Raw genomic sequence first — 24,070 nt, 5'->3', positions numbered from 1 at the left:
GGCGAGGCCTGATTCGAGGGCAGAGCGGTTCGGTGGCATGCTTGCTTTTCCATGTCATACTGCAGTCACCGCCGGTATAAGTAAGGGAGATGTGGGATGGTGGGATGTGGATGGGGTGGGAGTTCATGCAGGGAAGCGATTTCGGGGGGGAGGAATAAGGGGTACGACTTCGTTCAAAGGTAAAGGGGAAGCTTCACCGAGGATCATGTGACTTACAGCACAATGTCTTCAAAACACTTACTTCAGATACCGAGAACAACCTGGTGGGTGGGGAACAGAAAATGAGGCGCAACAGAAGGTGGCCAAAGCTCACAAATGTCCGGACAAACAGAGACTGTGCTTTGCACTTGGAGGTCAGGATCAGGTTGGCCCCCGACGACGCCCCCGTTCGCCAATCATTTGGTTCATGCGTGTCCCCCGGGCTGTCAACTGTTAATTTTAACATGGCCCAATCAGTATTGATTGATGAACGCCTTACCAGAGAGATATCGGGCTCAAAACTGTTTTGAAACACTTAGCAGCCTCGTGATGTGGACCAACCTGAGAGGTTCAGTCCAAATTTCCGCTTCCCCAGATCTCAACGCCCGAGACATTTGACCTTGCCCTTGTCATGATTTTCTAAGACACTGTGAAATCTGTTACGAGCAAGATAGATATGTGAGCAATATGAAGTTTTGATTGTGGCTAATACGTCAAGCCTCGGCGGACTCCACTGTTGACGCACCGAGGTGGGGCTGCCGCAGAGCCCCAATTTCAACCTCACTCCATCCAAGCCCAACCTCCTCTCCTCACCACAAACCGCCAACACATACAACTGACAACGAAAGCAAGTTCGGAACCTTACAGCAGATCGTAGTCGATCTGAACTATATTTTATGCCTGCTCATGGCGCTGGGTCAATGCTGAATCTCGTCATGCAACGGCGTTGTGGCGTTGCAGCCTCAGTCCGGATTACAAACTTCAATATATAAAAGACGCCTGCACTTGCAACCAACGCCGGAAGAAAGTCCGAACCCCTACGGAAGATCTTAGATGATCTGAAATATGTTTATGCCTATTGCAGGCCGCAGTAGTCAATGCTGGATACATTCATGCATATCCGCACTCTTTCCGTCTTCTGGGCAAACTATGTCATTTCTCCGCCCAAACTTTTGAGTTCCCATCGCAGCACAAACGCAACTGCCTGCCAAAACTGCGGTGTAAGAACTCAAACCTTTGAGATTTTTGGTGGAGATCATTGCTGATCGAGGCAAATCTGCGCATTGTGCAGACTGCGGGCCTTCATGCTGAATCTCTTCAGGCATAGTCTAGTTTCCACATCTCAGTCCAAATCCCAACTTCTCTATTTATAACAACGCTTCAATAGTCCAAGCGATAACGAAACATTGGTACACGCCCCGCAGAGGATCATAAACCATCTGAAGTATGACCATGCGGATGGAAATGCGGGGTTCATCTCTCAAGCATGGGTGCTCTAGCTCTCGACTTCGAGTATGCCACTCAACGTTTCCATTGGTATCTGGTTTTGCATAGAAATCTGTTCCCCCAAGCCAATTGACTCTTTTGTTCCGTTTTTTGTGTTGATGCGCATTTAATCATTGTTTAATGCGAATCTGGAAGATGAGATTCCCGCCATATGTGGATGGATGGCACGCTGTGGAAGGAGTTTCTTTGGCGGACCATCACAAGATCTCGCAGAAATTGATGGGTGGCCTTGGTAAAAATCTGCTCTGCAGCGTACCATCGTAATCGTGGTCGATCGCCGTCTGGGTGCTGCTGCTGCACACCTTGTATGCTTGCAATTCAGCGATAATATGCTGCGACTTGCTGCGGCCCTTCCATTTCTGTGTGCTACTATTCATACTGTAATGTGCGAGAGCACGAGTGAGTTTATGAGAGAGCAAGCCCTTACGATCAAGGTGCTGCTCAATACATGCATGCACTGCAGAAAGTTGATTCCGCTCGCATTTGTGCACGAGGCTACTCTCCTCGCTCCTCCGTCTATATCATGTGACGGAACAACCAGCGATGGGCCAAGTCTCTTATACTCAAATCAGCGTTTTTCCACCATCGACAACCCGAGCCTCTCCCGAGACGGCATGTAAGTTAACCCGCCACCCCACAATTTAGCCATAACTAACAACTCCCAGCGACCCATACTAGCTCGCTAGTATTAAAGCGCGCGGGCTCCGCAAGGAGAAGACATGCTTCCCGTTGCAAATCTAAACCACTAAGGGGACGGCTTTAAACAACCCCGATGTTGTTGGAACCTTGCGGCATTTCAAGGCGAGTTTTCGAATCGAAGTAAAACCGTCCGGTGGTTTTCGTAACTTGACACCCTCTTCTGACCCGAGTCGACAGTCAGATTAGGTTGTCTTGTGAGCTTTTGCTGTTTGGTTCCTTGGTTTGAACCTTTTTTTTGAGCCGAGCCTGGCTGAAGATATATTTTTGAGCGCACATAGTAAGCGAGGGTCATGCTTAAGGCGCTAAAAGGAAACTACGACGGAGCGGAGTCGCCTCCATTGCCTTCGCGTCTTCTCGCTCTTTTTGCGAAGACCTTCTATCATGCAACATCGGTACTCTCGCAACCTACGACTTCAAAACTAACACCACGACGAGCAGGGGCTTCGGAAATAGGAGCTTTTTCCTTGGCTACGATGCCACTCTCGTCTATCAATTGATATTATTTCAACCTCTCGACAGCTGACTGTGTCTTCAAAAGTAGGCTTCCGACGCTACTCGAGCAACGCCGTCTCCTCACGAGGCCACTTCCTCCTCTTCTAATGCCACAACACCTTCTACAAGGTCACATTACCTCCGTCGCAAGATCCAAACAGCTCCTCTTGAGTGTGCTTCACGTTCTTTCGTAGAACAAAACTTCTAACTTGGTCAGAGGACTCTACGTTTTGGTAAGTATGTGCAAAGAAGCCCACCACAACATGGAACGAGCTGCGAACCACCCGACAGGGAGATTGTCTTCAACAGGACCAAAGAGTTAGATATTATCCGATTGCGAGAATGGACGTTGCTTCGGATGTAGCAAGACGTGGCTTTTTTAAATTTAGGAGATTTACCCAGGGGGAACTAGGAGATGACTGTGAAGTCAGTTCGAGAGAATTGGCACTGCCATGATATAATTACTACTGGAAATTTAATTCAGACTTGGCAAATTGGGAACCTCGCTTGTTGAAAGATCTGTGGTGGACTTGGAAGATTCGGGCGGCACTTTTCAAAAGGTGAGCCTCGAGTTGACTTTCCTTCTCCTACTCCCACCACCACAACTGCTTCTACTTCCCTGCTCCGTCACAGTGCACCCACTTTCGCAGAATATTCGCCGCACTGCCTTTTCCGTGCCTTGATATCTCTGATTGCTCAATCGGAGCCGAGAACAACGGCATCTCCATCATCCACGAAAGCGGTCCTCTTTCTTCGAACCTAAATCGAGTCGCGCCTTCGAGTCTTCGAGCCTCCCCAAAACCATATCCGATCCGCTCACCTTAACCACTGTACTGAACGCACTTCGAACAAGACTCGAAACGTCAACTATCAAGCCACAGCAACCCGAGATTCCCCAACGACGCCATCCACAGCCTCTCCTCATTACGCCACGTACTTCGAACAAGAGCCCCAAGTTCGACAGTCTCTCTGAACTACCATCGAGCCTCCTGCTACGCGTTCCTAGATCTTCCTTCATTATCTACAACATACTTGGATCAACCTTGAATATGGCATCCCACGAAGCTCTCACGAATGATATTCGGATTGGAGTAACAGCGGGAACCAATGTCCCAGAGGAAGTGGAACAGAGCCATTTAACCAACCAACTCCTTCAGTTTGCACAAGCAGCACCTGTTTCGATCATCCGGATCCCAGCAGACGTCTTTACTTCGCTTTTGCAGAGTCTCAATGGCCTCCAAAGTTCCATTGCAGACCTGAAGAATGAGAACCGAGAATTAAAGCATTGTCACAAAACCTTCCAAAGTTCCATCTCCAACCTGAATGGCGAAGTTCGAGAACTGCGCGAGGCCCAGAGCCAAGCCAACCACAATGTACAGAAGTTGCAACTTCATTCTGGTATGGATTTCGCCTTGTTCCCAAAGCTACCTCCAGAGACTCAGCGAATCATATGGGGACACTGCGCCAATATTTCGCGAGTTGTAGGGGTTAAGGCAATCGTGGACAGGAGATCTGGTGAGTGGGTCCTTGTTCCGACCACACTTCGCTGTCAACTCTTGGCCGTATGTAAAGAAGCACGCAGCGAGGCATCGAAGATCATATTGCCACTGAAAATTTTCTGCGTACATGGCTTAGAGAATATGAAGGTTCCGGAAATCTTCCTTAATCCGGCTACAGACATTGTATGGTTAACTACCAGGTTGCAAAACAGCCCGTATACTGGTGTTGAGGACTTGGTTATGTGCCGCATTGGGGGCAAACCGCACCAGAAATTGGCTACGAAAGTGGCTCTGCCCTACGATTGTTGGCATGAAATGATGGCGACCGATAACCTGGGCATCATGGGGCGCCTTCAAATCTTAGGCACGGAAGAAGTCATTTTAGTTGTTGGGGATGATTCTGCTTCCAAATCCCCGGATATCGTTTTCGTCGAGCCCAAAAAGACACTAAAATCGAGATCCGAATTCTTGGAAGAAATCGGTTTCTTGAATGACGATATTACTTGGGAGGAGAAGAACGAGGCAGAGATGAAGTTCCTGACAGCTTTCCAAGCCGAACGAGCTGTAGCTAGACACCAATACTTTCTTAGTAAGTCCAGAAGTTTGAGTACAGGAGGACGTCCGAGCTGATTAGCTTCAGGCACCGGCCTCCGGAATGCAGATGATGTTGACTATAATGCCATGGGGTTGTACCACTTCTCGACGCGGACCGTCAAGAGCATTCGATACGTGCAAGCGACGACCATGACCGAGCTTCGGAAAGCACGCGGTTGATTGACCTCAATGGTAACTTTGGACGTCCGGGATATCCAAGCGGCCGTTGGTGGTTTCTCGGCAGCCGGGCAGCCTTTCTCGATTGGAAAAATCGCATAAATTTCGTTCGGTAATACCGGGAGATTGGGCTTGGAGGTTCTTTCTTTGATCTTCATTTCGGCAATGGGCACTGAGAACTGGGAGCTAGGTGGAGGCATTCGGGAGCTTTCTGCTTGGAAAGACGGCATCTTGCGAATATGGGACATGGCGATAGGATCACGGGCAGTTTCCTCTTCTGGACAGGAACAATGATGGCAAAATCAAGGCATTTCCCTCGAAACTCTTGACCTTCTTGCTATGTTGATTGCCTGTGCTATTATTTTGTGCCAGTTGTTCATCCACGCATGCTACATTGCCGAATTCTCGTGCCATTGTTTCTCCGCTCAACCATACACACTACACTGTCCATGAAGCTTTACTCCCTGCTACCGCCGCATCCATTTCCTTCCGAAAACTTCTTGAGCTTGCCAAGTTGCTTCCGAGTTGTTACTTCCATGAACTCAAGTCGAGGCGGCTCCCAATTCTCCAGACTCCATTGGACCATGACGTTATGCATTTCGTTGCTGGAATCGGTAGGACTCTTCTTAGTAATTCCAACAGTCTCCATGTACATATCTCTAGTAATCTTGATCCACTCATTTGCGCAATAGCGACATGAACTCCATTTCACCTCTTCGTTTCGATTAAATTGTGTGCCCTTGATTTCCTGGATCAATTCGTGGTCCAGGTAGAAGGCCGGGATCTCTTTTGGCTCGATAAAGACGGTATCGAGCCGTTCTGCAGCACCTTCGTCGCCCAATGCAAATATCACCATCTCTATTCCCTTCTCTCGAAGCTCAATAAGCAACCGCAGGATGTTTTCGTCTTCTACGTCTAGGCTTACGAGCATGCCAGTCCAAGTCTCGAACGGGACTGCTACCTTACGAATCATTGACTCGCCCCAAAGCGCAGCAACACTCCCATTTCGCGCACGCGCCCAGGTACAGTTGACCATCCACATCGTATCAACAGCGGGGTTGATGTAGAGCAATGGAATGCGATCCCGGCTCAAATTCTCCTTGACCATGAAGCACACCAGCAAATTCTTTGCCCAAGCCCTGGACTCTTTGTTGACGAAAAGGATTGGCGAATTCGGTGCGGTAGGGGTCAAAGCTTCCTCCTTTTTCCGGAGAACAATCTTCGCGCCGACAATTCGAGGGATGTGGAGAGCGGCGTCCCATATCATGTGCCGGGTCTCTGTAGCTAAGTCGGGGAAGAGAGAGAACGCGCCGCGTGGCGTCGGAGGAGAGATTGAGGCGAGGGCGGTGGTCAGGATGTCCTTGGTTTCTGTGTTTTCACTGCGGAGGAGGGAGACTTCATCTCGGAGGCTATTGACGGAGGTGAGGAGGGACTTGAGGAGGTCGACTGGGGACCGTGACGGTCTGGTTCGTCGCTTGCTGAGCCATCTAGACTTGAAGGTGGTGGTGTTGAATGTGTTGATGTGGAGGCGGGAAGGAATAGTCGAGCCCTTTGGAGTCGGAGGTGCTGGAAGAATTTTAATCTCCGTCACTGAAATGGAAACTTGAAGGATCCGCCTTGTCGAGTCTCTTTGATGTCGTGGCTTCCATTCTCGCTTAAGGCCACCAAAAGTCAACAAGCTCCTCGCCAGTTGCCCCCTGCTTCAATACTACCTCTACAGAATTCCTCCTTCTCTGATTTCTCCCTACGCAGCAATATCGCCACGCCTTCACATTCACCCCCATGTCTCTGGCATCCCGGAATGCCCCCTTCAGCCGTTGAGCAGCAGAACAACGACTCGAGGACAGCCCGGCCAGCACGAAGTCAAAGTGCACATGACCATGGCGGAAACTGACTTGGAGCTTTTTTTTGTAGATGACAACTTAATCGAGTCCGCCAGTTATCCACACAGGGCAATGCCACGCACGTCGTCGTGTCAGGCTGGCGAACTTCAAGTCTCCGCCGAAGGCTTGTCGTCTCTGATCAGCTCGGTCGAGGAGTTTCGGAAGAATGTCAGTGCGTTGCAGGTGGAGAAGACGGAAATAGAAAAGCACAATTGAGAGCCTCCTAGAAAAAGTGGTAGATGTCCGTCAACAGCACGCGAACGACAAAGTCAAGATAAACAACATGGGGCTGCAGCTACAGGCATTTCGGCTGAGACCACAAGGACGTGTCTTTACCCTGTTTCCAAAGTTTCTAATGGAAGTGCGGCTCTTAATTTGGGATACCATTCTTCACACACCGCAAATCGTTTCTGTTTACCAGCACTTCAAGAAGCAAAATGCAGTCCGCATCTTCCTTGAACCCATGTGCACACATTTGCTTTTTCGAAGAGTCAACAGAGAAACTCGAAACTAAGCCACAAAAGTTCCGACATACCATAGTATCTGCGACCACCCAGTAAGGCCCAGTATTTTCTTGAATCCTGAGATTGACAGGATTTGGGTGCCGGACTTTTCCACGTACCACCTGCAACCCCTTTTCAACACGGTTTCTCATGGTTCCATCTGCACAAGATTCCCACACTGGCAATTCCATTTGGAGGATTCAGGAGCCAGGTCAGTAGATTACTGACCCTTCCAGTGATAAAGCCTTGAAATTTGTCATTTTCCTTTGGCAACAGGGGTTCCAACATCCCTGTCTCGTTATGGGTCATGATGGAACGATCATTGACCCGTTCATCATTTTCCTCCTTCCAGGAGAATCTGCCTCCAAGACCTTTGTCAGAAGTATGTTAGAAAGAGATGATTTCGATCTAGCGGGCGTCGAATTTTCAGCCTCTGAGGGTATGTATCGTCAAGATATGGCACACTTGCTAGAGACGGAGCTGGAACTTATAGATCTAGCATGTAAATTAAACTACTGCCACTAATAGCAGAAGTTGACGCTAATAAATGTTTCGGATACTGAAAGGGAAGAATTGGACGAGCAGAGTGAGCAGGTGCTCCGGGACTATGGGAATTCATTGTGGGAGTGACCGATGTTGCATTTTATAGAAGCAACTTCGATTAAAGGGCTTCAGAGACTGCAAGATGTATTCAATGAGACAAGTTTCAGAGAGAAGAGAATATAGATTTGAGGATTCTCAGAGATCAGGTGGCCTGGAAAGGGAGTAGTTGATCAAGTTTTCACCCACAAATTGGTCCTTATTCAACATTATAATAGCAAAGAGATTTTGACTTATTAGCATCAACTTTCAGCCTTTTATTCTTCAATCATTTAACCGTCCAATGGGGCAATAATCACCTTACTAAGGAAACTGAGCAAGATACCAGTGAATTTAGAAGGATTACTTTTGGAGTTTTGGCATGACCCCGCTCCACAAATAATTTCGACCCGAGACAGAAACTTCCCTGCGATCCTTTAACTCCCTTTCTTCCCAAACCAAACTTAGTCCACCCTCAACCTCCATCAAGATACCTCTCCCGAAGGTCCACGACGCCTTCTTCAAAACACTTCCGCCCGGTGTCAAAGCCTGTACCAAAGAATAGAGTACAATCACGCCTAGAACGCATGAGATGGAATAGCAAGCGTACGATCCCGAATGCTCAGCACGGTTGGTACAATTACACGACCGAGGTCCAATGCGAGGAGACCCGCCGTCCCGTCCCCGAAATAGCTCGGGGAGCAGCTCGCGTTATTACCACCACCCAGCACAAGTGGTCCATCGACGGGGCTCTTAACGTTAATCCTGGCAATGGCCCATGGCGGGAAAGTGACATTTTCTGGGCTGCGAACCTATTATGGAAGGCCCTTTTGGTGGAGATATCTCCGCAAAGTCCCAAGACTGGCTGTATCGCTTCGAACGTGTGAGGAAGTTGTGAATGGTGTCTCCGAAGCCAGAGGCAAGGGGGAGGATGACGATATTCTACCCTCAGAGCAGCCTTTCCGGCAACAATCCATCTTCTTGTGGCGCCATAGAGTTGAGGAGTTATGGATAGTAGTTGGGGAGACAAGGTGGCGGACCTCGCAAATATCGGCTTTGTTCCACCGATGACCCCACCAACAGACCATCTTATGGGATTTTACAGTTACTGTGATGGTTGCGGTTGGTGAAACTGGTAGAAGACTGGCAATAGCAGTATTGTGTGTAATTAGTTGAGTGGAGTGCCATACTCTAATAAACGAGCACATGCAGAGTTCAATAGTAGGGGACGTCTTAAGCGATAGGAGGGAACAACTAAAGCCTCTGACTACACGCTCTTAGGGGACTTTCAAAACTGGGTCAATGCGGCTCGTTCTTTTGGACTTTAGGTGTGGATCGCAGAGGTAAGTCCAGATAAAGTCTTTTAGAGGGAGCTTTGCTCACAGCGTCTAGTTGAAGCACATGGCTCCGTTGACGAATAGAGCGCATTCCTTTCGCATACTATCCCGTGGCTCGACAATAACGCTCACCTTTTTCGATATGCTTACTTCGGCACTGCCGACAATAATGATTTGATCTTGTGGGGAATGGCGGTCCGGCTTTATCTCCGATCGGTGTGCAATATACTCTCTCACTATATTAGATTTGTGCTGACTCTGGTGCCCAGTGTCGTTTCCTCGAGTACTTTCCTGCCTTATTAGCTCCAGTTATGATTGATATGCTTCCGTTTGTTTTATATTTGAGTTTAGAACATATGCTTTCATCTATTTCTCTTGAAACTTTGTTGCTCATGTCAAAATCTACCATATTGCATATAAGTGGCATTATTTGTAAGCCATGTACTGTAGTTCTTTTTGCTTTCTGGAGATTTAGAGAGTAATTTGTCAGAGGCAAGCCATATCTACCTCTATCTGATATATAAATATTACACGATCTGTTGGATTAGTAAATTCCGAAATAGTAGTAATCAGATGATCGCTGATGATTCACTGTAGCCATGCATTTCTTTCGACCATAGAGCATTGTTAATGATCGCTCTCTAGGCAATCACACACCTTTTCAAGGCCCGAGTGAAATTTCAAGTATAAAAGCGTCGAGTCTCTCTGTAGAAGGAAATTTCACCACGCGCAAAAAAACATTCCTAGAACCACGTTCTACCAGATTACAAGCATATCTTTCAGAGACAACTACGTGAACTCAAATTCTACCCGGGAAGCAAATCACAAGGAGTACACGATTACTTAATACCAGTAGTGATCTAATATATGTCCCCTTATAATTTCCTCGCTGACCCTGGAACAGTTCGGAGAAGCTCGGGCATCCTCAACCCTCCTGCACACGTGCCCGAAGTGCACTCATTTATCGATCTCAATCAGCAGCATCAAAATGTGTCACTACATCACTTGGACTTGTCTTGGTGTCCTTGGCAGGAAGGAAAAGCATCTCAAGCGCCTTGAGATCACTAAGGAATGTTCAAACCTGGGAGCGTGCAACTTTGTCAACGACATTTCACTAAGAGACGAGGAAAGGTTCAACGAAACCTGTGCCGAGTGCGAGGAAATGAAGAAGCAGACTGCTAGACCAGGAAAGGAGAAAGTTACGGCAAGGCAGATGGGTCGTTTCCATCCTTATGGCCATCGGCGTTGAATAGCGCGTGGAAATGTATGGCTGTTAGGTTCTGTATTATAGGACATGTTGGAATGTGACACCTCGTGGGTGACCGAAGGGCGGCTATGGACTCTGCAATTTTGGATGAAGGAATGCCTGATTTTTGGTTGTAGGTTTCATGTAAGCTAGTCTTGGAGGCTGTTGATCATTGAAGGCTCTGAGGTGTGGAAGACCTACGTTTATAAAACAGAAATAAAATACCGCCTGACTTTTAAGTACTGTTCTTCGATGACCGAATTATTTGAACTGTCTTTGCCTAGATTTGAATATATTCAAGCCCACAAACAATCTCTGACAGAGCTTTCAGTGGGACAAGGATGTGAAGAAATGAGGAGTCTACTAGGAAAGGTCAAGTTTGTTAGTAGCCTTTGATCGATCGTCGTCGTACCCAAAGTTTTGGGGGGGGGAGAATTTAGTATTTTGTGTTCATGTACCGTTTATGGAACCGAATCCTCTCCTGATGCTCACCCACCGTAACCTCGGGTAAGCAGCATGTCTAAACGTCCAGCATCTGGTGTGAGGTTTTTGACCTTATATTAGATTTCGCTTTGCGCTAGAGTTTCGCCTGACCCGAAATCTCACTTCCCCGTTTCTAACAGGTTTACATCATAGACGTGATGCATTAATATAGGTAGTGTTACACAAACCTCGCTATACGATGAGGAAGCGGAAACACTAAGACGGCACAACTCTATCCCCGCAACTGAATCGTACAGGCCCACGATTAGCGAGAGCTTATTGTTGTATATTTACGTAGAGGAAGTTGGAACATGCTTTATTTTCGGGTTTCAGGTAGCCAGGGACAGGCGTAATATTTCGCCGCTGGGTTTGATAGAAGCTATAAATATCTACTTAAGCACTCTCTGTCTTGAGAATCCTCAACAACAGCTTCCCTACCTTCGACCAAAGAAAATACTTACTCTTCACAATGAAGCTCACCACAGCACTCCTCGTCGCCTAGCTCTCGTACTCTGTCACCGGGAGTGCTGTTCCCAATGATTTGGCAGCACGAGGTTATATCGGCCAACAATGCTACGGGGTATCTCGCCCTCTCCAAACAAAAACAATTTGCCGTGAAGACCGAGCTAACATACGCTTCCACCAGGGCATCGGTACCTGCGAATATACTTCCCACTGTAGCAGCCTAGGCGGCACCTCGAACCCTGCAAATCTCTGCCCAGGGCCTCAGGATGTACAGTGTTGCGAGTATGTCCCATGTCGTAGTGACACTGGAATTTGCGAGAGCAAAGAGCTGTGTGCTTATAGTCTTGACTCGTGAGCTTCCTTCGAGCGATGACCTTAGGATGTGAAAAGGTACTGACGAGAGGCAGGTCTCCAATTTGCCCTGGTGGAAATGACTTCCAGTGCTGCTATATCAGAGGCATTTCTTAAGTGATAAAAAATGGGAACCTGGGGAAGCTTGGCGCGAGGGCTGTACGAACCTGTACTTGGTGGATATTCTTGTCTTTTGTACAACACTTTCGTTACTGTTCTTGAAATATCTAAATTTAAATTTGCAATATACAGGATGATCTCCAATTTCGATTGATTCTCGGTTTTTCACAAGGGAAGATTTGACCACGCTGTACGTCTCACCTCTCACCAAGGTTCAGGAATGGTCAGCCCAATTGTAGCCTGGGGGAGCGGACTTCATCTTAGTTTCTTTTCTTAAGAAAAAAAACTTCGTACAGTAATAACCCGATGGCTTCAAGAGAAAGTGGGTTCTACACCCCTATCGTCATATTAGATTGATTTAATTACCTTGAGCCATGTTTATCACATATTTATGGCCGAATTTATATTATCAGTTTTTCAAGTCTTGCACGAATTCTCAAGGCTAGTGGCCGAAAACCCCACCGAGGAAACTCTAACCTGATCTTGTAGGACGTAGAGGCTCGACGAGAAAGGTGCCCACTTGAAACCAAACCTATCGGAGGGGGAATGAGATCATGATCATATAAAAACGTGGACAATTATTAACATTCAGCGCGATGATGAAGGCCTTGAAACGGTTCTGGGTCTTGAGGGAAGGGGATGGTGGAAAGATCCGATCCGTACGTTCGCCGGCATAGTTTTTGCACTGCCCTCGCCCCACAACGCTCACAGACCCCTGAATCCACGGTTCTTGACCTGCTTTGGGCAATTACCCTTGATTATGCCGCGATATAGATGGCCCCCACTACTCCGTAGGCTCTTCCAAATCCAGCCTAACATACAGCCGAGGGCCGCTCAGCGTCATGCCATTGCGAGATGCGCATTAACACATTTCGGGACAGCTACCGATTCGTTGAATCGCCACGTTTTCCCCGGACGTGACTTGACTTGCGAGATGGGATATTTTGGCCGCGTACTGCCCTGCAACGTCGGCATGGGCTTGCTCGGCCAGGCGGGGAAGCCCAATACGTAAAAACAACCAACACACAAATGTAAAACCCCACCAAAAATCAATTATTCGCGCATGATTCTGGGAGTAACGGCACGCAATTAATGACTCGTTAAGAAGTGGGAATAAGTTCTTAATATAAAACTTCTACCCTCTAAAATTTAGAGCCAAAATCCATGGCTATAGGGGGGGGTCAAATTTCCCCATACAAATTTTTGCGGTGATTTGCGCATTGCTGGTTTTTCCCCTATTAAGCTCCTCCACCTGGAAAGCGTGCTAAGCGAGAATCCAGGCGAACTTGGCCGAGCAAGTAGAATGAGGTTCGGCAATCGTCTTGGTACTCTGCCCCCCCTAAATAAAACTAATAAGTGGGGAGAGGCGGGGTGCACAGACATTCCACCATACAAAACCCCCCAGTGAAAGGGGCCACCTTCTACATTTAATTACAGGGGGGAGCGAGGGAGGGTGAGTATGGACAGAAACTTCCAGGGAATCCTAGAGACGTGAGGAAGAAAGATTTCACGATTGGAAATGGGGCGAACTGCCGGGTTCGTTTCTCGATTCAAGCATTGATTTCCGAGATCGCCGTTGCTCAGGATCTTGATATAAAGCTCGCGTTCTACCCATCAGGCTCGTCAACGGCTCCCTTCCCGCCGTCCACCAAACCACATATTTTTCATCATGGCTGTCTTGTCAAGATTTTTGCAATTGACCCTCGCCCTTTTGGCTACCGCTACTGCAACTCCAATTGAACGCCGTGGAACCATTGCCTCCGACGAAATTGTTGGCTTTGCCCAGACAGTTCCCAGTGGGACAGTTGGTAGCGTCTATTTGGCATACAAGCCATATCTCTACGTCTACAACGGCTGTGTTCCATTCCCTGCGGTTGACGCAGCAGGAGACACCAAGTATGTTCCCTCAAACTCAAAAATGAGTCGCAGTCTAACATCAATAGTGCTGGTTTAAAGCCAACAGGTGCATCCGATGGTGACTGCAGCAGCAACACCGGGCAAATCTACGTCCGTGGCACGACGTATGGAAATTACTATGCCTTGATGTATTCTTGTAAGTCTAAAACACAAGCCTTTGGCACTGACAAAACTGATTCGTCCAGGGTACATGCCCAAAGACGAGCCCTCTGATGGACTCGGCCACAGACACGATTGGGAAGGAGTCGTCGTCTGGCTCGCGAGCTCTACCAGCACCACCGCCTCCAATATCCTGGCCGTTTGCCCGTCAGCACATGGCGGCTGGGACTGCTCTACCGATGGCTATTCACTTTCTGGCACCGGCCCATTGATCAAATACGAGAGTATTTGGCCTCTGGATCACTCAATGATGCTCACTACCACTGTTGGCGGTCAACAGCCACTGATTGCTTGGGAGTCACTTCCAACTGTTGCCCAGACAGCCCTTGATGACACTGATTTCGGAAGCGCTATTGTTCCTTTCATTGATGCTCGCTTCGATACCAACCTTGCGAACGCGTCGTTCTAATTCAAATTGCGGGAGAGTGGGGAAACTTGAATGCATCTTGACCATATTGAGAAGACAAGTTCGACTACTGCTGTTTCAAATGTAATTTTAATTACTGAACCGGGAAAACTTGAAAATTTTTTAGCAAACCTCTTCCTGTTAAAGTGATGGTCCCTTTGTCTACCCAAGAAGCTACTGGTTGATGGGAATGATTCTCAAAGTTTCATTCGCTTGTATCAAAGTCTGTCGGTACCAAGGACTTTCCATTAATCACCATATAGTTGTCTGTGAATCTCACCGAGCCAACCTCAGGTGATAAAAGGACAAATATCTCAAGAATCTTCTTATTTTCCATTTTTTGGATCACGAACAACATCACGCATTTGATTACTACAAAGACTCAAAATCGAGTCCGGCGGCAAGACTTCATTTCGTTGACCTTCAACAACCTCCAAACACACGAGCTCACAGCATCAATACCTCAGCCTACCCCAATTCAGTCAGCCATACAGTAACCTCAATATGCCGCATCACATCCGCTTCGGTGGCCGAAACTCTCAGACTTCTTCAAGAACCCACCCACTCACATTTTCTGCCAAGGAGCAACACACTTCCTCAAATTTACTCGCACGCCACTACTCGGATGTATTCCTCCAGTACGTCTACAGAAAAGCCGATGAAACCTCGACCCCACCGACGAGGGAGAAAGAAGCCATCTGCACTGCATCCCCCGAGGCAGCAGCCAAACACTTACTAGAGACCGTAGCACAACGACGGTTATCAGTCAACAGCGAGCCCGAGCAGAGTGCATATTGAGAGATTCCAGTTTCCCAATGGCCACAAGTGTTGTGTTGCACTGTTGGCGCATTCTGTGGATGGCCACGAGGGAGAGCTCACTATTCACAACAACTCACACCACGAGCATGAAAAGGCCTTGTTGGAGACTTTGGAAGGGTCTGCTATGTTGTTAAAGCAGTTCGAGGGACAATTTCCTAAAGAGCTCAGTGTCGAGAACGAGAAGAATTGGTAGAGACGTTGGAGACCAAAATCGGAGACTTGGTACATACTGAGGAGGAGTATGCTGGAGAGCTCGCCATCACAAATAAGTCTCCCACAGACAGCGAGAGGGCCCTGATAGAGGATTCTAAGACCTCTACCTCTCCGAGAGAATTCACGACAGAGAGACTCCATTACAAAGCTTACATTGAGCATACTATCAAGGTTCAAAATCGTGGTGGAGATCTCTACATACCAACAACGATAGCACCTCGACTCTCTTTCCATTGGGAAGTCTCGATTACGGAACAGGACTTGCCGAAACCGAGGCAACTGGGGTGGTTAGTAATCTAAGCCGTGGTGAATTCAGGCAACGCCAGGGTGTCGGTGGTGTAGAGTGATGAGGGATGCTTTGTACGACTCTAGGAGACTGGAGGCCAACTTTGACCACTTTGAACTTAGTGTTAGGCCGAGCGTGTGCGATTGTGCATGAAGGCGTCCGAGACAAAGTTGCAGTTTGGCAGAAGCTGTGTTGGACTTTCCAGCACCACAGATTTTGAAGTTCTTGGGAAAAGTTGAGAAATTGTATCTTAGAACGTTTGGAAGAGCTCGCGTTGAACTTCGAAAGCAAAATGCATTTAGGTACTTGGAACACTTGTGTTGCTCTTTCAGCCACCATATGGGCAACTCATAGAGAAAGTGACTCAATGCCCCGTGAAAAACATGCGCTGTACTTTACAGGAAGCAACTGAATTCATCCTTAACGTGAATGGATTCTACATGCTGCAGTCGATTCATTCATCAAAGTCTCCTTCCACAATCATGTTTTTGTGATATACGTATGTAAGATTACCTCTCAAGAGTCTGTGATTGCCACCGAGTCACCTCAGAAACATAAAAGAGGAGGTTCCCCATTCAAATGCATCCTCAACATCAAGGTTTACCTCAACTTTTGATGCAAAAGGCTCTAGCTTCTTATCATTAGCAACCTCACTGAACAACCCGTCAAGACAAGCTCGACCTTTGCCTTTTCGGCACAACAAGACACTTGAAATTATCACTAGTTCACAATAATCATTTCTCAGAAACACCTCAGCGAAATGTCCGATTACGAAGAGTTATCTGATGAGTGGGTTGAACGGGCGCCGTGGTCAGCTCGTGGCCTCCTCTCCAGGATTGAGCACAAAGAGTTCCGGATTAGCGGCAAACCACAACTGTTAGCCAGTGGTGAACACGGACGCCTGGGTTTCATCAAGCTTTGGGCGTACTCAAAGAGCGGTGAGACTGGAAAGTTCAAGATTGATGGCCAGCATGAGAACCACTGGACTCTGAAGCAGGAATTGGTCTGGTTCATGATAGGGAAGACCCCGGATCAGCTTTCGACGGCGATGGAGTCTAGGGCAAGCGTAGAACTAGATAAGCCTACCAGTGATGTGGAAGTCACGGCGGTTGTTCCGCTGATGTTTATTTGGGAAATATCGATGCATGACCTTTAGAGTGCTTGGAGGATAGAAAACTGGAAGTGATTCAGCCAGAAAATTCTCAGTCAACCAGCCACTGCCAGACAGACCCGGACTAGAAGTGTATGGTGGTCTAAGAGCGTTACACATTCCAATAAGACATTCGTTGTGCTACTTCTTCCTAGAAATTGAATGAGTACTCATGAATGAGAAAAACGTGTGATTAGATAGTGGAGATGAAGTATACATATTTTTTGAATCATCGTTGTACACCTCTACAGTCGGTGAAGATGACTAGGGCATTTTGGAAGCATGGAAGAGGTGGTTCATTTTGCAAGAGCAACCTCGATATCAACAACATTTACATCAAACGCTGCTTCAACTCCTCCCCAGACTTGCATCCCAATCGGTCCAAGATTAGTGGTGCCTTTCCAGCATTTGCCATCCTTTACAACTTATTCACATAGCTTGTCTAACGAGCTTCTCAAGTTACAACGAAATACTCGTCACCATCTTGTCATTCACAGCAATCGCTGCTCGCTACACCGCAATGTCCGATTACGAAAGCTCAGGTGACTACAGGTGGGGTAGCGATAGGGGAGTGTCAGACTGCGAATGGTCAGATAATTTCAGTTCGAATGGGCATAGAGGGGATCCAGAATTGTATCGCTGGGATGGTTTATTGTGGTCAGCTAATTAAGTTCTCCTCCAAATAGACCACAAGAAGGTCTACAATGGCAGTGTGCCAAGGATGGTAGCCGCCCGAAGGTTCAAAAGTGGCTTCCTCGGATTATGGGTGCATTCAAAAAAGGAGAATCAGGAAGATCCAAGATGGAGAAAGTGAGAAAGGCGCTGAAGAAGAAGTTGGCTGAACACGTTTACACACTTTTTGGAGCCCAGAGATCTGTCGCCACCGTTTAAGGTCAAGACAAGCATAGAAGTTCATGAGTCAATGAACAACTTTGAGGGAGAGGACCAGAGGGAGGTCGAGGTGAAATTGCTGTTTCATTGGGAGCTATCTGACGAACCCCACTTCCGTCAATAAAGGATTTCCGCTATTGGGCCCAGAAGGCTGGAAATTAACTGGAATGGGGAGCGTTTTGAGAGTATTTGCAGTGCATGTTCCAATAAGACACGCATTGTACTACTGCTTTAGGCACATTAAGTGAGTGGTCATGAGTAACGTGGATTGAGAGAGTAAAAGATGAAGTGAAGTAAACTGCAAGGAACAGTGAATGTTGAAATGCGAAGACACGTCATAGAATAATCTGATCACTTGATCAAACAACTCTGGGCTCGCACATAGAACCTCCACCTCTGATCAAATCTCCATCTTGGCTTCCCCATTTTCCTTCTCCCTACCTCTACAAATTCGAAATGCCCAATGGCACCCCTTCAGAAGCCGGAGACACAACCGCAGCATTCACTCTCTTCCCCGATCTCCCTGCCGAACTCCGCCTCAAAATCTCCCACCACGCTCTCTCAAATCCCCGCATCATAGCCCTAAATATCAACCACCACCACCACCTCTGGCAGCTTACCGCACCGCACCCTCTCCTCTACACAAATCACGAATCCCGGACTTGCGCACTGCGAACGCAAACCAGACACTATAGATCGAAACCCCGCGTCCCCAAGCTGTTTCTAAACACGCGGATCGACTACCTCTTCCTCACCGACCTCGCGACGTTGAAGTACACTCTTGAGTCGAATGTGAATCACCCCGGACGACCAGGTGGTAGTAATGCCATGGCCAACAGCGTCCGACGCCTGGCGGTTCCACTCGCGGCCTTCGAAACACTCCTCAAACAGCAACAACGAACCCAACAATACCAGCCCTCGGTCCCGGGACTCTTGCGTGCCTTCCCGAATTTGGAAGAGGCCGTGCTCGTCGTCGGTGAGAGAAAGGATGCGAGAGAGGAGGTGCTGAGGCTGGGAGATCTAGAGTTCGTGATGCCGGCGGGGTTTAATGTTCCGAGAGCGGGTGTGCTGGTGGAATTGTGCGTCTGGACATTTCAGCCGTGGAGGGCTTTCGAGCACCTGTTAGGCGTTGAAATGCTGGAGGATGCGGTGGGACAGTGGGTTGAGGGCTTGGCGACAAAGAGGGACGGTTTGGACGCGGTGAAGGTGCCCAATTTTTCAATCAGGGAGGTGAAGTCTGCGTCAAGATCAAACACTTAAAGGAGGGAGAGAAAAGATCATAAAATGGATTCGAAATGTAAATAGACTTGGCAGATGCAGCGCTGGCACGTTGACACTGGTCCAGACCAAGGGAAGATTTGGCTTAGAAATTCAAATTGCATAAATAGAAGGCGAAACTCTATGATGACTCTAGATATGTGCCCAGAAACCACACCATAGAGCATCCTGCTAAAGCCCAAGCACCAACCGCTTTCTTTCCCCACCATTTGTCGTCAACCTGGACTTTCGCAGCTCTGATCTTTCGCGATGTATGGGTACCCACGGACGGATTAGGTACGTTGGTATTCTTCTCCGCCACCTCTGCGGCTTCAGCTCGTTCCCGTAGCTCTGCAATCTTCTTGCCAAGAGCAAGTAAGTCTTCCTTCCATTCAGTGTCATTTCCAACACTATCGACTTCCACATTCTGTACATTGCCGAAGAAATCCATCACGAGTCTCTCTCGACCCCCTTGCTCTTTACCAGGGAATAAATCCCATCTAACGCCTGGGTGAGAGTGGATTTTGGACTCATCATAGCTGTCAAAAAGATCTCCCAAAGACTTCTTGCTGTTTGGCTCCCTGACTTGTGTCTCTAAGAAATCTAGGTTATAATATGTGTATCGGTCGATAACTGCAACACCGACATCGTTATCTGCATGGTGGGAGTATGAGGACTGATCAATTTCCGAAGATCCTGTTGCGATGATATTGGGAGAGTAGAATTTGCTGTACATCGTGTTCGCTTGGCATGTATCGATCATGAAGAGGATTTCGTGGTATCTAGGGTAGTCGTCAGATGTGTTCGGATATGGGGAATCTTTTGACATGCCTTTTCTTCTCCCACATCTGTTCAAACGCATCCGCCAAATCAAATGCACTGATTTCCTCCGCATCCTGGAACTTCAAGAACTCGTTTCCTCCATGGCCAGTCATATACACCAAGATGTTGCTTCGATCATCGGTCAACAGCCTCTTGCTCCTTGGCATCTCTTCTCCGACTCGATCCGTCAATAAACGAATGAAGTTCTCCACTGTAACTTCGTAGCCTCTATAGTCCACCTCGATATTATCTCCGTACAGATCCACCGCTCGATCTGCATTACTGTAGACTGTTCCTGGAAAAGCGTTGCGGGGATTGCATGCCATGTCATCGGGCAGCATTAAGATAATTTGTGAATCGGGTATTCCAAGTCTCTTGACCGTTCGGTAGAGGGAGAGCACATTTGCAAGATGTCTGTAGTTGAACCAGAATCGGGATGTTGACACCAGGACGGCCCAGTTGCTGGTATGTTCTGCTGCTACTGGGGCCAATAACGGCGCGAGAGCTAGGGGTAATTGAAGTAGTCTGGATAACTTCATCCTGGATTTATAGTTTGGTGGTTGAATTGTGAAGGAGAGGATGGCGAAAGTATGTCGAGAGCATTATGCGTGTTGTCTCCTGAGGCTTCATTACCAATCAATATTTGATGCCTTTCGATGCCTCGAATTTGAGGCTCCCAGGTGGGCCACGTCCCTTGATCACATGAAAGGTATCCCCGCTTAAATCTTGACTGATATATCAACTTCAAGTCGCCTTTGCACCTCTCGAAACATTCCCCAACCCTTCTGAGGATCCATGGCTGAAGGCCATCTATCAATGTAATGGGTTGGCCACCAGCTGTTATCATCGTCGTCAGGTAGGTTCTGTCTGCGCCACCCTCTTCGCCCCTCCAGCTGTTGCGTTTGTTTGCTTGTTTCAAGGTTGGGGCGCGGCAAGGGCTGCAGCTCAAAATCGAGTTGAGCGTTGCCAAGGCGGAATACTAACAAGACTGCAGGCACGGCGCACGCCTGGATGCCGCTGACAAGCAATGGCACCTCACATCCCCGACTCCCTACGATCCTCCTCTTACTTATGGCGGTTGGACCCAGTCCAGAGCCCTAGGGGCGCGCATTGCCAACATCCTGCGGACTCGGGAGACAGACGATGAGATACTTGCAGCAAACGACGGGGAGGAGGAGACTGGGAATGTGAGAAAGCGCAGGCATAGGGTCATCATCCACAGTTCACCTTTCCTCCGTTGTGTACAAACGTCCGTGGCTATCAGTGCGGGGTTGGCACAAAATCCTGGACATACCCACACACACCATCGATCTCAATCTCCGGCAAGAGGCAAACCACTCCATTCTTCTCCCAGAGTTCGTCCTACAATCGTGACGGACTCGCCACGCTTGGCCCCTATTCTTGAACCGAATACCTCTAAGGTGAACGGCAAACCTCAAGAGCAACCAGAAAACATCAAGAAGTCCATCATACGTGTGGATGCTTTCTTAGGAGAATGGCTGTCACCAGATTATTTCGAGCAGATCACTCCGCCTCCGAGTTCGATTATGATGGTAGCAGGAGCTAAAGCTGATCTACTGAGAAGAGAGGACTACAGCAATTTGATACACGTTCGAGATATCAACACTGCTCCTGCGAACCAAGGATTTCCAGGTGGTTGGGGAAGCCCTGTTGTTGTTGCTGCTGAGAAGGACAAAGACGAAGGTTTATTGAATCTATCAAGTCTCGGAGGAGCTCTTCCTCGAAGAGATCGTACAAGCAGCCTGAGCAGCGTTGGAAGCAACGGGACACGTCACAGTAACAAAAGCGCTACCAATGTATCGACTACTGCCCCAGTACCTCCACATGCTCAGGGCGGCCACGGAATATATCAACCTCCCATCCCCGGCTATGCCATCTCATTGGCCGAGCCTATTCCAGCGGGATATGTGGCCCACGCCAGAGATGCTTGCGTGAATGTAGACTACCAGTGGGACAGTATGAGAGAACCACAGAACTGGGGAAATGGAGGAGAATATGGCGAGGAATGGAGCTCAATGCATAAGAGATTTCGCAAGGGATTGCAGCACTTGGTGGGCTGGTACCGCGACAGTGGCGACCCTGGAAAGCTTTCGACGAAAACTCCTTCCAGTCCTGGTCAGTCGACCTTCCATGACGAGTGCGATTCCGAGGATGTGGATACTGATTTGGTAATCATTCTGGTTACACATGGTGCTGGGTGCAATGCCCTGATTGGAGCTCTGACGAATCAGCCTGTCTTAATGGATGTCGGGATGGCTTCACTCACAATGGCCGTCAGGAAGCCTACATCTAAGGACACTCCATCCGCTCCTGGGGCGACACCAAAATCTCACTCGCGTGCATCCTCGAAAACTCTCTCCATCTCTGACGAGTACGATGTCATGTTGACAGCAAATACCGATCATCTAAGGTCCACATCGACAACACCATTATCGTCGAGGACACCTTCACTCGCAGGTATTGGCGCGTTCCGCGATCGCTATGGCACCGGCGGAGCACTTGATAATTCCCAATTCTCTAATAAATCTCGACCCATCACGACACCAAGTAGCTTTGGCAGCATCCGTCGTACCGCCAGTGTTGCAGGCTCCACGCCCCGTACATACTCAGACTCGCCACGTCAGATGTCAATCGGCCTATGGAGCGCACCACAACCGCAGGAAGAAGTCGAAGAACAAGACGACATGATTCTCAATTTCGGGAACAGCGCCATGGATGAGAAGGAGAAAGACGAAGAAAAGGAAAACGAAGAAGAATGCGCCTGTGAAGATCAAGGTGAAGAAGACGAGGTTGCGCCTCTTGGCCTTTGGGGCACGCCCAGACCGCCAGGATACGCAGAAAAGATCAGAGAGATGGCGCCGAAGCGTAGATGGACTGTAAATGAGCGACAGACGACATGAAGCATACGAGCGAGCATTAGGCGGCACAGAATTGAACATGCATGGGTTTGATGTGTAGACGAAGTGGCTAGGTGTTGATTTCTACACGGAACATCACATGCAAGAGTTAGCATAGTCTGTCACGGCACACACATCTGGCTTTCATGGAGGGTAGCGAGGGAGTTTGGCGTCTGGATTCCTCGTACGATGATGAACTTTGACTTGAGGATGGGATGGCATGGTGCTTAGTGAAGGGAACCTGAAGCCCTCATTTAGCATTCGTTGGTTGATATGATACTGGATGGATGGATCATAAGTTTCCCTCAGTTTGGAGGATGGATGGGGGTGCGCCGGAAGCATAAAAGTGGACTGAATAATGACCTCTTCTCACTTTGACTTCGGTCAAGCCTACCTCATCTTTCGTGCTGATACTTCCATCACCTCGTCATTTGTACGGCATCTTACATTTCTCCAAGTGGGCGGCTCATTTCCCCACACTGGCTGTGCAATATGCCAATATCTCTATGTGGCGGAGTGACGCGTTGAAATTTCGAGGTCGAGAGTGAAATGGGAGAATGAACACATGAGAACTTGATAAACTAGTTTCTAGCTTGTTGATTCTCGCCCACGTTGGCTTGTAGCAAAGCACAAACTGTCTTGGATCTGGTATGTGACAAGTCTCAACCGCATCCTGAAAGATATTCCTATACTAAATATTCAACACGCAAGCGTAAAAAGAATTATCTCAAAATTTCCTCCATGGTGAGATCGAAGTGTCGAGTTCATGACTGAATAAAAGAACTCCCAGCTCAATTCATTATTCTTATTTAACTTACTTTAGACCACTACCGAGTACGAAGACAACGGTATAAAGTATCGGGAATACAGGGCATTATTTTATAAAGGCTACTAAATGCCCTGTAAGGTCTTACTTTAATCTCCCTGTAGCTAGTCCTAGTCCCCTGTAAGCCCTGTAAGGGTCCCCTGAAATGTGGCTTACCTCGCTAAACCTCTAATTTCGATTGTTTTTTAATTAGTTCGATTTTATCTATCTAAATAACTATCTAATATATAGCCACCTTCTCTTAACCCTTCTTCCTTCCTTCTTTATACTTATTGCCCCCTTCCAAACGTATTATCTCCTTTATATAATCAGGAATTACTATAATCCACTCTTGAATCTTGCTCTAGGGAAGGTCTTCCTAGTATTTCTCTTACCTTACTCTTAGCTTCTTCCTATTACTAGTAGGTTCCCGCTTGGTAGTTTTCTTTTTTATCTAGAACCAGGCTTTCTTAATTATATTAAGATTAGGTAAGTTTCCTGGCCAGAGTATTTT

The 24,070-nt window shown here is 47.9% G+C and overlaps 6 protein-coding genes across 6 annotated transcripts; 4 read left to right on the top strand and 2 right to left on the bottom strand.

Moving 5' to 3' along the window:
• Positions 1-3,566: 3,566 nt before the first annotated feature.
• Positions 3,567-5,141, top strand: K444DRAFT_275953 (uncharacterized protein). Its single transcript, XM_024871509.1, has 2 exons — positions 3,567-4,764; positions 4,816-5,141. Exons 1-2 carry the CDS (start codon positions 3,726-3,728, stop codon positions 4,947-4,949), a joined length of 1,173 nt encoding a protein of 390 aa, XP_024727645.1. The 5' UTR covers positions 3,567-3,725; the 3' UTR covers positions 4,950-5,141.
• On the bottom strand, positions 5,142-7,641 carry K444DRAFT_710893 (uncharacterized protein; the record flags this gene model as incomplete). The annotated part of the gene is made up of 5 exons (XM_024888224.1): positions 5,142-6,512; positions 6,913-7,052; positions 7,228-7,307; positions 7,365-7,454; positions 7,561-7,641. The coding sequence occupies 5 exons, from the start codon at positions 7,639-7,641 to the stop codon at positions 5,404-5,406; spliced, it is 1,500 nt and encodes a 499-aa protein (XP_024727644.1). The 3' UTR covers positions 5,142-5,403.
• Positions 7,642-13,305: 5,664 nt separating this feature from the next.
• On the top strand, positions 13,306-14,502 carry K444DRAFT_275928 (npp1 domain-containing protein). The gene is made up of 3 exons (XM_024871508.1): positions 13,306-13,809; positions 13,857-13,966; positions 14,016-14,502. Exons 1-3 carry the CDS (start codon positions 13,583-13,585, stop codon positions 14,396-14,398), a joined length of 720 nt encoding a protein of 239 aa, XP_024727643.1. The 5' UTR covers positions 13,306-13,582; the 3' UTR covers positions 14,399-14,502.
• Positions 14,503-18,020: 3,518 nt separating this feature from the next.
• K444DRAFT_670390 (uncharacterized protein) lies at positions 18,021-19,014 on the top strand (the record flags this gene model as incomplete). Its single annotated transcript, XM_024887619.1, has 1 exon — positions 18,021-19,014. Exon 1 carries the CDS (start codon positions 18,211-18,213, stop codon positions 19,012-19,014), a length of 804 nt encoding a protein of 267 aa, XP_024727642.1. The 5' UTR covers positions 18,021-18,210.
• An 11-nt stretch (positions 19,015-19,025) lies between these two features.
• Positions 19,026-20,411, bottom strand: K444DRAFT_622104 (uncharacterized protein). The gene is made up of 2 exons (XM_024882032.1): positions 19,843-20,411; positions 19,026-19,793 (listed from the first exon to the last, which is right to left on the bottom strand). The coding sequence occupies exons 1-2, from the start codon at positions 20,370-20,372 to the stop codon at positions 19,154-19,156; spliced, it is 1,170 nt and encodes a 389-aa protein (XP_024727641.1). The 5' UTR covers positions 20,373-20,411; the 3' UTR covers positions 19,026-19,153.
• Positions 20,412-20,654: 243 nt separating this feature from the next.
• Positions 20,655-22,754, top strand: K444DRAFT_638070 (uncharacterized protein; the record flags this gene model as incomplete). Its single annotated transcript, XM_024884206.1, has 2 exons — positions 20,655-20,689; positions 20,828-22,754. 2 exons carry the CDS (start codon positions 20,655-20,657, stop codon positions 22,752-22,754), a joined length of 1,962 nt encoding a protein of 653 aa, XP_024727640.1.
• Between the last annotated feature and the right edge of the window lie 1,316 nt (positions 22,755-24,070).

The sequence above is a fragment of the Hyaloscypha bicolor genome, assembly GCF_002865645.1.
Source record: "Hyaloscypha bicolor E unplaced genomic scaffold K444scaffold_183, whole genome shotgun sequence".
In the NCBI taxonomy this organism is placed as follows: domain Eukaryota; kingdom Fungi; phylum Ascomycota; class Leotiomycetes; order Helotiales; family Hyaloscyphaceae; genus Hyaloscypha; species Hyaloscypha bicolor.
This window is presented reverse-complemented; position numbering and strand designations above follow the sequence as displayed.